General features: G+C 38.1%; 1 protein-coding gene across 2 annotated transcripts in view; it reads right to left on the reverse strand.

Annotated features, from left to right (window-relative positions):
• Positions 1-15,000, reverse strand: part of sipa1l3 (signal-induced proliferation-associated 1 like 3) — a 310,964-nt gene that overhangs the window by 1,407 nt on the left and 294,557 nt on the right. For both annotated transcript variants that reach the window (XM_061973040.1, XM_061973039.1), the window contains exons 17-22: positions 14,546-14,779; positions 14,276-14,438; positions 9,153-9,327; positions 7,325-7,474; positions 7,085-7,211; positions 366-447 (exon numbers count right to left, since the gene is read on the reverse strand). In XM_061973040.1, coding sequence (XP_061829024.1) covers positions 366-447; positions 7,085-7,211; positions 7,325-7,474; positions 9,153-9,327; positions 14,276-14,438; positions 14,546-14,779 — 931 coding nt within the window. The remainder of the gene's footprint in view (positions 1-365; positions 448-7,084; positions 7,212-7,324; positions 7,475-9,152; positions 9,328-14,275; positions 14,439-14,545; positions 14,780-15,000) is intronic.

Below are 15,000 nucleotides of genomic sequence, written 5' to 3' on the forward strand. Positions count from 1 at the left end.
TCTCAGTGTGAACATGAAATATCTTGTCTTTGCAGTCTATTGAATTGAATATAAGTTAAAAAGGATTTGCAAATCATTGTATTCTCTTTTTATTTACCATTTACACAACGTGACAACTTCACTGGTTTTGGGGTATGTTTATAGGCCAAAATTGGTTGGTTCTCAGGAATACACAAAATAAGACTGATAGTGAAAGAAGAAGTCTGGCCCCCCGGTCCTTAGCTTTCTGGAAACGCGGCCCCCAAAACAATTTCTTTGAATACCCCTGCCTTATGGGGAGAAAAATCTATGTTCTGAACACCTGGTTCCAGGCAACTGTTGTATTGAGCTGAAAAGACATGGGTGTGAGCTGGTGAGGAACTCACTCGGTCCAGGTCAGTGCTGAGCTGTTTCAACATCACCTCCAGATGGTGCAGACGTCCCGACAACTCGCCGGACACTTCGTCACTGAAGGAACAAACAACAAAAAGATACTGCATGTCACACAAACATTAAAAGAGAGAGTGTTTTCATTTCGGATCACTTATTTCTAGTGCAAAAAAGTAACGCTCTACGTTGGGGCTGCAGCTAACAAATATTTCAGTCATCCATTATTTTTTGGATTAATCAAGTAATCGGATAAATCACAAAGTTGAAATCAACAAATAGTTATTGTCAGAATAATTGTATCTAAGTTATCACAAAACTTTGTGTTACATTGAGTTCAGCTCGCCCTGCGAGAGGACAAGATCCTACCAAACTGTCTTTGATCCTACCAAACAAAAGGCTTGTAAAACTCCACTGTGTAGGATGGGGAACGAAATGAGGGTTCTGTTTCTTTGATGTATTGTAATCCACAGAAATATTTTGTCTTGACCCGAGATCTACAAAGCGGAGAGAAAGCAGGACCCGCCCAAGCTCCAGGCACCTCTTCTTTGAACTGTTTTACTACCTTTTCTTTGAACTGTTTTTAATCAAAGGCGATGGCTGTTTATGACCCCCTTCCCTTAGAAACAGCTGTTGCCATGTAATCAGGGAAAGTCCAAATAAAAGAGGAGGCGTACAATCTTTCGTCAGAGCGTAGTGGAGACGTACAACAGTACAGCCCAGATGTTTCTCCTCAATTGAGCCAAATTTAATTCTGTCTCTGATTAATTCCTTGCTTCTTTGTCTGTTTAATAGATGTCATCAGTGTTTGAACCTGACAGTTATCTTTATAATTTTTTTACACTGACATTTCACTTTTAACATTCTAGCATCAATATATTAGTGTATAAAATACCTTTAAAAGTTAGGTAATAAATACATCGGGAATTAAAAAAACAAACTGAAAATGCATCAAAGCCCAATTATTGACATTAAAATATGCCATTATGGTAAATGGGTTATACTTGTAAAGCGCTGTTCTACCTTCAAGGTACTCAAAGCGCTTTGACACTATTTCCACATTCACACACTGATGGCGGGAACTGCCATGCAAGGCCCTAACCACGACCCATCAGGAGCAAGGGTGAAGTGTCTTGCTCAAGGACACAACGGACGTGACGAGGTTGGTAGAAGGTGGAGATCGAACCAGGAACCCTCAGGTTGCTTGCGCGGCCACTCTCCCAACTGCGTCACGCCGTTAAAATAAATACATGAAAGAAGTCTGATGCCAAAAGCTGCTTAAAAGTGCATTTTGTACTGAACAGGGCATATATGGACTTTGGCGTATGCACAATGCTAAGAACATTAAACATTAAAACAACACCTTAACATATCAACATGTACTGAGCTCAGACTTTAGCTGCTCAAATAGACTTTTACCTTGTTTCTGCTTGTAAGCTCTGTACATACAAAGGTTGCTTTCTGGTGACGTGTTGCATCCTCCATGTAGAACTATTGTGAAATTCTAGCTCTATTTGACAGTGAAAAAAAATTCACCACACTGTCTTTTTCAGTTGGAAATGCTATTCCTGCAAGCGGCCATGCGGAAATAATGTTCATGTATGTTTAGTTCTGGGCCCTCCTTGCGGTCTGGATTTTATAAATGTTAAAAAAAAAAAAAGTTGCTTTTTTCTAATCAAATTAATTCATGAATCGTTGCAGCCTAGTATGTCACCACAACTCAAGCCCCCAAAATATCAGCTTGTGAGTCCATTGTGTTATTTTATACTTACAAAAAAAGATTTAAAAAACATGTTTCGAATTTTCTTGTAGTCAGACAATATCTCCGGTATATTAGGTGGAATTTTTTATCTGACATATTCTCTACTGCTCACTAGTGTTACATATCTGAGTTATTGTGCAGAAATATGGGGAAACAACTACATATGTGCGCTTCATTCACTAACTGTGTTACAAAAAAGATTAGTTATAATAATACATAATGTTGCATATAGAGAACATACAAACACTTTATTTATTAAATCACAATTATTGAAATTCAACGATTTAGTGAATTTGCAAACATCTAAAATGATGTACAAAGCAAACTATAACCTGCTAGCCAAGAATGTACAACAATTCTTCTCAACAAAAGAAGAGAAATATAACCTGAGAGGAAAATCTAATTTAAAACATTTGTATGCACGTACAACACTTAAAACCTTTAGCATATCAATATGTGGAATTAAATTATGGAATGGATTAAGCAAAGAAATGAAACAAAACACTAATATGATTCACTTTAAGAGATTATTCAAACTACAAGTGTTCACAAAGTACACACGACAATAATTATGATGAACATCTTCAACCCCCTTTTTTTTTTGAAGGTAAAGATTATTTATGTATTTAATATTTGTTTACTTACTATGGTATATTATTTTATTATTTATTTATTCACTGCTCTGTTACAGAGAACAAGGAAATGTGATTAAATTGCTATTGTCACACAGTGTTAAGGGATGTCTTGTCTTGGTTTTTTCTGTCTTGTGAATTGCATGTTTTAGTTTGAAAAGTAACCCCTCTGGTTTCAGGTCACTTGCCCTTCCTTTTGTGTCATCAGTCTGACGTCATCCCTGATCCCTGATTGTTTCCACCTCTTCCCCATTACGCTCATGTGTCTTATAAGCCCAAGCCTCCTTTTGTTCTGTGCCAGATTGTCTCGTATTTTTCGTGACTCTCTAGCATCCTGTCTAAGCCTTGCCTCGTCTCGTGTTTGAATATCTTGATCCTTAATTCCTGTCGGAGGCAGATATTTACATATATCCGAATTTAAATGTTACTTCTTTTTATTTCATTGTCATATTACAAAACAGCTAGTGTTTTTCTTCCAAATGTGGTCTTTTGGTTGTCTGCAAAACTGTGTGCTTAACCTTGAAGTGAGGAATGTTAGAGAGAGCGATAATAAGCATTTGTTTTGGCTAGGGAGACATGACTGCCAGGGGGGGGGAGGAAGAGGGACTTAGGGGGAGAGGGTTTTGGGTCGGGGAGACAGACCATTTTGGCGGCGCGATAGAATGTTCTATGCTGGACTGGTCTCAAATGTATATCTGCAAAGCTTTGAAAATATACAACAAAATACCTATTCTGTCTCTGGTGGTTTTTCAACTCAGCTTTAAGTGTCGTAAAAAGCTTGGGAGCGACTTGTGACTTGAATTCCCCGGGAGGAACAACTGGTCCAAAACGCAACATTCCCTTGTTGATATTTTGAGTTTTCTTTTTTTCCTCCTCAGCAGAGTGATTTTTGGTTATTTAGTTTTGCAGCTGAAGTGGTGAGTTTTCAGTTTTTTCTTACAGTTCTTCCTTTTCCTCAATTTTTTGAGTGACATTTTTTGTTAACCTTTTTTAGATAAGAGACAGTGTAGAAGTTTTATAGCCATTGTTTCTCCCTCCTTTTGGAGCGTTTTTTGTTTATGATAAATTTCATACATTATATCCTGCGCCAAGTATAATTCGCTATTGTTTTTGCGTTTCCTCCTTTCGGAGTGATTTTCGGTTGTCCCTTATTGTGGAACCTCTTTTCGCCGACAAGTCAGGTTATAGCCTACCGTATTTCCTTGAATTGCCGCCGGGGCGGTAATTAATTTAAAACCTCTTCTCACTCCGGCGCTTACCAAAGGCATGCGGTAAATTTAGGCCTGCGCTTATAAATTTGAGTGTGATGAAAAGCCCATTTAATAAATTTTTTTTATTATGGTCTTACCTTTACTTATAAATGAAGTCCATGCGCCGCTCCTTCTGACCAAAAGCATCGATAACTTGTTTATAGAAGTCTTCCTTATCTTTCTTCAGTTTTAAAAGTCTCTCTGTCTCAATGGAGATCTTCCTTTAAGTATTACCTCCTGCTTTGATTGAAAGTCCAGTTTAGAAAACTGTTTTATTTTAGATATGTAATCCTCCATGTTAAAAGTGCAAGCGAGAGGAAAAAATAAACGATCACTGCTCACTGTTGCTGCTTGTTGTCACTTCTTCTGCAGCCGAGTAGTCGCAAGAAGGATCACTAGCGCCCTCTACCACCAGGAGGCGGGAGTCATTTAATGACTCATATTTGACACACCTCAGCTACGGTATATTAATAAAACATAGCTGCTTACTGTTCTTTTTAGCATATTCAATAGCTTGGACCTTAAATCCTACTGAATAGCTCTTAATCTTCTTCCCTTTATGCGATTTCAAATTACTGAAATCAGCCTCCTCCATTTTGAAAATGATGACAGGTGAAGTGTCACTCGTGACGTGACGAGTTTGACCCGGCGGAAATTCTAGGCATATGCTAATTATTTTGCGAAACGAGTTTGACCTGGCGGAAATTCTAGACATACACTAATAAAAATAATATTTTGCGAAACGAGTTTGACCCGGCGGTAATGCTAAGCATGCGCTAATTATTTTGCGAAACGAGTTTGACCCGGCGGTAATTCTAGGCAGGCGCATACTATATACCCGGCGGCAATTCAAGGAAATACGGTATGTTGAGTTGCCCTGACTCTGGAGGTGAAAAGAAGCTTTCAAAATAAAAGCCTGCCGGATTGTTCCCTACTCTGCATCTGTGTCCTATTTTAGACCAAGCCTGACAGCTATGGTATGAAAAGGGTTAGGATTAAATAAGCTCTGCTTCTTCCTACTCCTTTTCGGACGTGCTGTAATGAAACAACTGGAAATATGTGATGCATTACATTGTATCGTATGCATGTTCCACATATGACATGCTTAGGACTATCATCTGCAGTCTTCTTCAGAAGGGTCACATGACCACTGTGACGTGTTGCCCATTAGCTGTTCTTATAGGCGTGGCCAACCAGGAAGACCTGTCAAGTCTCCCTGGTCAAGTGTAAATTCCATTTAATATACCGAAAATATTGTTGGACTACAAAAAACTTGAAAAGTACACTGCAAAAACTGAAATCTAAGTAAGATTAAATATCTCAAATAAGGGTGATATTTGCTTATTTTCTGTCTGATAAGATAATTCTTCTCACTAAGCAAATTTTATGTTAGAGTGTTTTACTTGTTTTAAGGGTTTTGGTCCTAAATGATCTCAGTAAGATATTACAGCTTGTTACTGAGATTTTATGACCTATATTGAGTAAAACATGCTTGAAACTAGAATATCAACTGTTGCAAAGCTGTGTCATCAACACTCACAAGTACAAAACTACTTTTTCAAAGTAATAATTTCTTATTTCAAGCATGAAATAAAAAATCATGACTTTGACACAATTGTGTCTCATAATTAAAACAGATGACAGCCAAATGGACTATTATTTTCAATGGAACAAGAGAAAATGTGTACTCATATAGTAGTACAGTTGGCAGAGTACAGTAAACGGACAGTTAATATTTAAACATTTAACATCTGACATTTCAAACTATTTTGAACAGAAATAGTTCATGCACATTCAGGTAAATTATTCAAAATGATAATTAAAAAGATTTGGCTGGGGGCCGGGCTGTGTGAGTGTGTGTGTGTGTGTGTGTGTGTGTGTGTGTGTGTGTGTGTGTGTGTGTGTGTGTGTATGTATGTATGTATATATATATATATATATATATATATATATATATATATATATATATACAGGGCTTCACGGTGGCAGAGGGGTTAGTGCATCTGCCTCACAATACGAAGGTCCTGAGTAGTCTTGGGTTCAATTCCGGGCTCGGGATCTTTCTGTGTGGAGTTTGCATGTTCTCCCCGTGACTGCGTGGGTTCCCTCCGGGTACTCCGGCTTCCTCCCACCTCCAAAGACATGCACCTGGGGATAAGTTGATTGGCAACACTAAATTGGCCCTAGTGTGTGAATGTTGTCTGTCTATCTGTGTTGGCCCTGCGATGAGGTGGCCTTCCGCCCGATTGTAGCTGAGATAGGCTCCAGCGCCCCCCGCGACCCCAAAGGGAATAAGCGGTAGAAAATGGATGGATGGATATATATATATATACACACCTCGCGCACTAATTGACTGAAAGAGCACGCACTTGGCGCGATGATGTCATGTTATCGATGGGAAAATGCATTTTTAGACCATATGATTTGCCTGAGCGGCTAGTAGACCTCGAGAGTAACAAGCGGTTGCCTTGTTGCCTTTCCATTAAGATAAATAAACTAGTTTTTAGTGTAAGTTTGTTGGTTTCAAGAAATGTAATGTCTGGCGCATATCATTATGTCAAGTTAATGGCACTGGCATTTACTTCATTTAAGAATATTTTTCTACATATTGAGAAAAAAGGTCTCTTTTTTTTCCTTTAAGAAAAGTGCACTTGTTAATAGTGAGAATATACTTATTTTAAGGTATTTTTGGGTTCATTGAGGTTAGCTAATTTTACTTGTTTTGGAAAGTCTTGACAAGCCAAATGTTCTTGTTCTATTGGCAGATCATTTTGTTCAAGTAAAATACCTCTAATCTTTTTTTCTTGTTTTTGAACACTGACTTTTTGCAGTGTATATGAATAAGAAGACTTAATGAACTTTTTAAACAGATAAAAAAAAACATTTTTGCTGTAGTCCTTTAATTGTCAGCGGAGGCAATGCTCCTCTTATATACACTAGTTAATCCATCTTTTGATTTGCATTTCTGCAACCTCTGCTTACCATCACAGTACAGCTTTGTGCAAATGAAAGGAATCACCTAAATAGCCACGCTCTACGTGTTGTGCATGTGTCCCGACAGCAACACGACATACCCGCTGAAGGTGGGTGTGGTTCTCGGCGTCTTGGGAGTGGGAAACTGCACGGGGCTGACGGCCGGCCTCGTGTCGGCGCCGCTTCCTTGTGTCTCGGTCAGCGAGAAGAGCGACACGGCTCTCTGTGCTGTGACAAGGACATGCATGATTGGATGGAAAAGGTTCCCAGAGTTATTCATCGATGTTGATTAGAACAGAACAAGTGACAAGCCTATGTGAGGGGCGGGTGGGTGGGGTCACCTTCGTAGACTTTGGCAACGTTGACCAGGCTGGACCACTCCAGTCCGCAGGCAGTGTCAGGTAGGGGCATGAGTCCAGGATCGAGCCGCCTCAGCGGGGGGACTTTGTCTCTGGTCTCTGTGAGGGACAGCTCGGACGCAGACAGTGGCACTGAGAGAGAATGGTGGGCACACTTGAGTGAAATAACTATCTTTACCCTACTATTACATATAAAAGAAGGTTACCGTGAATTCTGGACTATAAGCCGTTACTTTTTTTCCTACACTTTGAACCCTGCAGCTTATAAAACGGTGCGGCTATTTCATGGATTTGTTTTCGCTAATTTCCATAATTTTTGTGTTCATTAGTTTTTATTAAACCCAAGCATAGGACTGAAATGGTGTGTTGTTTTTTTGTGCTAGTGTTGTTCCGATACCATTATTTTGGTACCAGTACCAAAATGTATTTCGATGTATTTGGTACTTTGATACTTTTCTAAATAAAGGGGACCACAAAAAATGGCATTATTGGCTTTATTTTAACAAAAAATCTTAGGGTACATGAAACATATGTTTATTATTGCAAGTTTGTCTTTAAATAAAATAGTGAACATTCTAGACAACTTGTCTTTTAGTAGTAAGTAAGCAAACAAAGACTCCTAATTAGTCTGCTGACGTATGCAGTAACATATTGTGTCATTTATCTACCTATTTTATTTGTCTACATTATTAAGGACAAACTGTAAAAATTGATTATTAATCCACTTGTTCATTTACTATTAATATCTGTTTATTTTCTCTTTTAACATGTTCTATCTACACTTCTGTTAAAATGTAATAATCATTTATTCTTCTGTTGTTTGGATACTTTACATAGTTTTGGATGATACCATAAATTTAGGTATCAATCCGATACAAAGTAGTTACAGGATCATACATTGGTCATATTCAAATACCTCATGTGTCCAGGTACATATTTACTGAGTTTCTAAACATAATATACATTTTTTAAAAAGGAAAAAAGATTTTGTGACGATAAAAAAAATATATGTAATCATAGTAGTATCGACTGGATACGCTCTTGTACTTGATATCATTACAGTGGATGTCAGGTGTAGATCCACCCATGGCGGTGTTTACATTGTGACGCCGGTGAGCTACGGTGTGTAGTGAAGCATGTTTAGCTATTCCTCATCCTGCAGTGATAATGATACTTGTAGGAAACATACTTTATTTGTTGCCATGGAGACAAGGATTAGTGATTTACAAGTAGCTAAAACACTGTGGATGGATGTTAGCCGCTAACTAGTTAGCCATGTCTTAAAGCACCGCTTCCTGAGTGTGTTTCAGTGTTATAACTTCACCTTTATCTTTACTTTTTACACCAAAATGCATCCATTCTCCCTTTTCTGTCTACACACTGTTAGTACTCTGTGTGTGCGCGCTGCCAAACATGCTCCTCTGCTTGTAAACCCAGCAATGTCACGACTTGACGGGACGCCGTCATACTAGTTAAACTTTTTTTTTTTTTAAATTGTGGACCGGTACTTTTCAAACAGAGTATAGTACTGTTTTTGATTCATTAGTACCACGATACTATACTAGTACCGGTATACCGTACAACCCTACAATGTATATATCTGTGGCTTACAGTCCGGTGCAGCTAATTCATGGAAAAAAAATGTTTCCTTCTAAAATGTAGTAGGTGTGTGTTATATCCCGGTGAGCTCTATAGTCCAGAAATACGGTAGGTTAAACGTGGCGTCTGTTTGTGTCCATGGTCATAAACCACACCCCACCTCCCCAAAACTGTAAACATGACTTAACTAGCGACTGAGGCGTGAACTCACCCTTCTTGGCCTGAGTGTGGTTAGAAGAGACGCCGTGTTTGCGCGTGGGCAGAGTGCACGTGAAGAGCAGGTCGCTGGGAGCCGACTGGTGTTCAGAGTTGGCGAAGCTGGCGTCCCTGCGTCCACTGCAGAGAGACTCGTCTGAAAAGGTGCGCTGCAGAGTGCACCTGGGAGACTGTGGGGAGAGACAACAGCTTCATAAAAATCACATGACCACAACTGAAATAGTTCTTGTTAACGCCACAAGATGGCAGTAGCAGCACTTGAAATGTCGTCCAGCAACCATGATGATTTTGAAGTGAAGTCAATTATATTTACATAGCATATTTATATAGAGACTCAAAGCGCTTTACATTGATACACCCATTATCTACATTTAAACCAGTGTGGGTGGCACTGGGAGAAAGGTGGGTGAAGTGTCTTGCCCGAGGACACAACGGCAGTAATTCGGATGAAGAAAGCTGGATTCGAACCAGGAACCCTCAAGTTTCTGGTCGGCCACATACTTTTTTGTAGAAATATTCAGAAAGGGGGTTGAAAATGTGTGCAAAATGTACATAGTACATATTATCTAAAGCAATTGGGGGTTAAATCAGCAAAAATGATTCCCGGGCGCGGCACCGCTGCTGCCCACTGCTCCCCTCACCTCCCAGGGGGTGAACAAGGGGATGGGTCAAATGCAGAGGACAAATTTCACCACACCTTGTGTGTGTGTGACAATCATTGGTACTTTAACTTAACTTAACTTAACAAAGAAATGTAGCTTAGAATCATCATTGGTCTTCTTTAAACTGTTGGTTACGCTACTCAGTTGTTGGTGGGGAAATAATTTGTTACAGTTGCTATACTGTTGATACCCATGTTTTGGTACCGGTACCGAAATGTATTTAGATGCTTTTCGACACTTTTCTAAATAAAGGGGACCACAAAAAATGGCATTATTGGCTTTATTTTAACAAAAAATCTGAGGGTACATTAAACATATGTTTATTATTGTAATTTAGTCCTTAAATAAAATAGCGAACATACAAGACAACTTGTCTTTTAGTAGTAAGTAAACAAAGACTTCTAATTAGTCTGCTGACATATGCAGTAACATATTGTGTCATTTATCTACCTATTATCTTGTCAAAATTATTAAGGACAAGTGGTGGAAAATTAATTATTAATTCACTTGTTCATTTACTGTTAATATCTACTTATTTTCTCTTTTAACATGTTCTATCTACACTTCTGTTAAAATGTAATAATCACTTATTCTTCTCTTCTTTGATACTTTACATTAGTTTTTGGACGATACCACAAATGTAGGTATCGATCCGATACCAAGTAGTTACAGGATCATACATTGTTCATATTCAAAGTCCTCATGGGTCCAGGGACGTATTTCCTGAGTTTATAAACATAATATAAATTTATTTTAAAAACAAAAAAAGATTTTGTGACGATAAAAAATATTGATGTAATCATAGTAGTATTGACGAGATACGCTACAGTACTTGGTATCATTACAGTGGATGTCAGGTGTAGATCCATCCATGGCATTTGTTTACATTGTGACGCCAGTAAGCTATTGTATCCTCCTACGGTGTGTAGTGAAGCATGTTTAGCTATTCCTCGTCCTCCAGTGATAATGCTACTTGTCAGAAACTTACTTTATTCGTCGCTATGGAGGCGAGGATTAGTGATTTAGAAAGCACCTCTTCCTGAGGGTGTTTCAGTGTTATAACTTCACCTTTATCGTTAGTTTTTAGACCAAATTACGTCTGTTCTCCCTTTTCTGTCACACACTGTGTCTGCTTGTAAGTACTCTGTGTGTGTGTGCGCTGCCAAACATGCTCCTCTGCTCGTAAACCCAGCAATGTCATGACTTGACAACGCACCGTCATGCCTAAAAAAAAAATTGGGCGAACCGGTACTTTTCAGAGTATAGTACCGTTTTTGATTCATTAGTACTGCAATACTATACTAGTACCGGTATACCGTACAACTCTATTCAGTATGAATGCTGACTAAGCAGTTTACTGCTAACATGCATTATACCTGCACGTGTTAATTCATGGCCATGTGGTCGAGGAGAGATATATTTTTATATTCTACTTTCTTATGCACTCCGGATCTTTGAATGAGAAAATATTTTTACATTTTATAAGCAAGAGCCTCTCTCTAGCTATCGCAGGCTTCTAATTAATGCCCCCTCCTCTTTGGGGTTTAGATAAGCAATGGCCATAGCTATTATTTCAGCATTTTTGATGTTGGGAAATGATGATTATACAATACATTTTCTGACTAGTAAAGTTATCCACCCCCTCCAGGATGTCCCCTTCCTTTGTGCTGCAAAATGCTTTTGTCTAACTGTTATAGTTTTTATGTTATTAACATTTTATTATTCATAACCACCACCTTGCCAAAACATCCCCAAACTTGTACCATTATTTTGTGCTGCTATTTTCTTGTCTATTATAGTTTCTATGTGAACAAAACGTATAGTTGCTATTAGAGATGCTGATAAATGAGTTAAAATGTAATATCGGAAATTATCGGTATCGTTTTTTTTATTATCGGTATCGTTTTTTAAATTTTTTTATTAAATCAACATAAAAAACACAAGATACACTTACAATTACCGTAGTGCACCAACCCAAAAAAAACCTCCCCCATTCACACTCATTCACACAAAAGGGTTGTTTCTTTCTGTTATTAATATTGTGGTTCCTACATTATATAACAATATATATCAATACAGTCTGCAAGGGATACAGTCCGTAAGCACACATGATTGTGCGTGCTGCTGGTCCACTAATAGTACTAACCTTTAACAGTTAATTTTACTCATTTTCATTCATTACTAGTGTCTATGTAACTGTTTTTATATTGTTTTACTTTCTTTTTTATTCAAGAAAATGTTTTTAATTTATTTATCTTATTTTATTTTATTAATTAAAAAAAAAAAGTACCTTATCTTCACCATACTTGGTTGTCCAAATTAGGCATAATAATGTGTTAATTCCACGACTGTATATATCGGTTGATATCGGTATCGGTTGTTAAAGAGTTGGACAATATCGGAATATCGGATATCGGCAAAAAGCCATAATCGGACATCCCTAGTTGCTATGTTATTAACTAAGCGTTAAGAACATACAAACTATAATAGTTAGATAAAACATTTTTGCAGCACAAACGAATGGGACACGTTTGGGGATATTTGGGGGCCGGATGACATCACTAGTCAAAACATTTATTTTAGAATAACTTAAAAACTCTAAAAACTTCCATGCAGGTGATTATTTATTGTGTGAATGCTCCAAAATATTCCCACATGGTTTTCTACACCAAAATTAATCTATTTATTCAACTTTTTCTCCAGATTTTGGCACACTCTACATTCCACATTTTTCACCCGATTCAAACCGTTCCAACTTCAAACTGTTCAGCCTATTCGGGAATCGCGGGCTTTCCCTTGACAAATTCCAAAAATTCCCAGATTTCCCAGAATTCCGGGAAAAATTTCCCATTTAAAATGAATTGGCAATTTTTCAAACTTCCACCATTTCCACATTTTTCAACCGATTCAAACCATTCCACCTTAAACATATTCTACCATTCTGGAAATTCAAACTACCCTTTTTCCAAGTTAAAAAAAATTCCAGAATTCCTGGTTTTCCAAAGCCTTATTTCCTTCCTTTTTTCTGTCAACTACTTCTCACACATTTTTCAACGCATTTCAACCTTTCCACCGTCAAAACAATCCTCTTAATCAGGACAAAAACAATGTTTTTTTTTAAACTGGAAAAATTAAATTTTTTCCCCCAAAATTCCAGGAATTACGTAACACCATTTCTCAATTAAACATGCAACTACTTCATCATTTCTCGACCGATTTGAAAAATTTCAACACCAACCATTTCAACTCATTCAGACCATTCATAATTTTTACCATTTTCAAAAACATTCCTGCTTTTCCCGAAATTCCCAAATGTTGATGACATTTCCATTGAAATGAATGGGACATTCTTCAAAGTTCCACAATTCCCACATTTTTCATCTCATTCAAACTGTTCCAACTTCAAAATATTTAGCCTGTTTGGGAATTGTGTGCTCTACTTCAACAATTCTAAAAAAATTCCCGGATTTCCCATAATTCCTTCTTCTTTTCTTTTTTTTCATTTTCCCCATTCAAAATGAATTGTCCGTTTTTCAAATTTCCACAATTCCCACAGTCTTCAACCGATTCAAACCATTCCACCTTCAACTCACCCTGGACATTCAAACTACCATTTTTCCACATTAAACAAATTTCCAGGAATTCCTGTTTTTATTCTAACCCTATTTCCAACCTTTTTTGTTTGACTACTCCTTTTCCTTTTTTCATCCAATTTCAACCGTTCCACCGTCAAAACATTTTTCTTAGTCTGGACAAAAAAACAAGTTGGTTTAGGAAATATTCCCGGTTTTCCCGAAATTCCAGGAATTCCATACTACAATTTCTCAATTAAAAATACTGTCACTACTTCAACATTTTTGACCGATTTAAACAATTCCAACACCAACCAATTCAGCTCACTCAGGACATTCATGCTCCTAATCATTTTCAAAAAAATCCCGCTTTTCTCAAAATTCCAGGAATTCCATAATAGAATTTCTCAATTAAAAAAACTGTCACTACTTCAACATTTCTTGACCGATTTAAACAATTCCAACACCAACCAATTCAGCTCATTCAGGACATTCATGCTCCTATTCATTTTCAAAAAAATCCCGCTTTTCCCAAAATTCCAGGAAGCTTCCATTGAAATGAATGGGACATTTTCCCTAGTTTTCCAAAATAGTCAAACCATTCCAACATCAACACATTCCACTCATCATGGACATTCAAACTAACACTTTCCCAAGTTCCAAACCAAATTCCGGTTTGCCTGGAAATTCAAACTCTTCAACATTCAAACCATTCCTACATTCAAACTATTCTTACATTCATACTACATTCTGTCAACATTTCAGTTCAACTTCAGCATTGGAGCATTCACAAGCAATCCCTTCAGGAATTGCCTTTTCTAGTTATTTTGTGTGTTTCATCTGAAAGCATCGGATGCATATTATGGTTCATCACGTGGACTCACAGGATCCCGTTGTGGAGCCTCTCCGGGGCTGTCCATGATGATCAGTTTCTTCAAGTCATCCTCGATGGTGCTCTTGTAGTTTCGCCGCGGAGAGCGCAGGTCTCTCAGCGACGCTCGCAGTCGAGGTTGTCCAAACACGTTCTTTGAATTCATGTCCACCTGACTGCAGCCAAAAAAACACAAATAGAAAGGTCCTTTTAATATTTTTGTTGTTTTATGTCAGTCCACCATGTGGAAGTGGATATAAATGAAAGGTGGTGATAAACATACGTCTTGCCGTTGCTGCTGTCCGAGCTGGACATTGTGTTTGCGTTGGATGATGATGGGCTGATGTCTTCTTCGGGCTGCCAGGTAGTTTGTCTACTCTTACCGTAAAAAGCTTTAGGGGCGGAGCTAGACAGAGGGGTGGAGTTTAACTGGGAGGAAGTGGGTGTTGTCGTCGAGGCACGAACAGGCCTGGATTTTTCCGCTGCGGGAGTCTTATACCCCTGAGGTGTGTAGGCTCTGGAACACAAATGAATGATGTTGTAGACCAGGGGTGTCCAAACTATGGCCTGTGGGCCAAGTGCAGCCCGCGAGATGTCACAAAAGTTTGGACACACCTTCTCATTCAATGTTTTTTCTTTATTTTCATGACTATTTACATTGTAGATTGTCACATCAAAACTATGAATGAACACATGTGGAGTTATGTACTTAACAAAAAAGGTGAAATAACTGAAAAC

Source organism: Nerophis lumbriciformis, linkage group LG17 (genome assembly GCF_033978685.3).
Source record: "Nerophis lumbriciformis linkage group LG17, RoL_Nlum_v2.1, whole genome shotgun sequence".
NCBI classification, from domain to species: Eukaryota; Metazoa; Chordata; class Actinopteri; order Syngnathiformes; family Syngnathidae; genus Nerophis; species Nerophis lumbriciformis.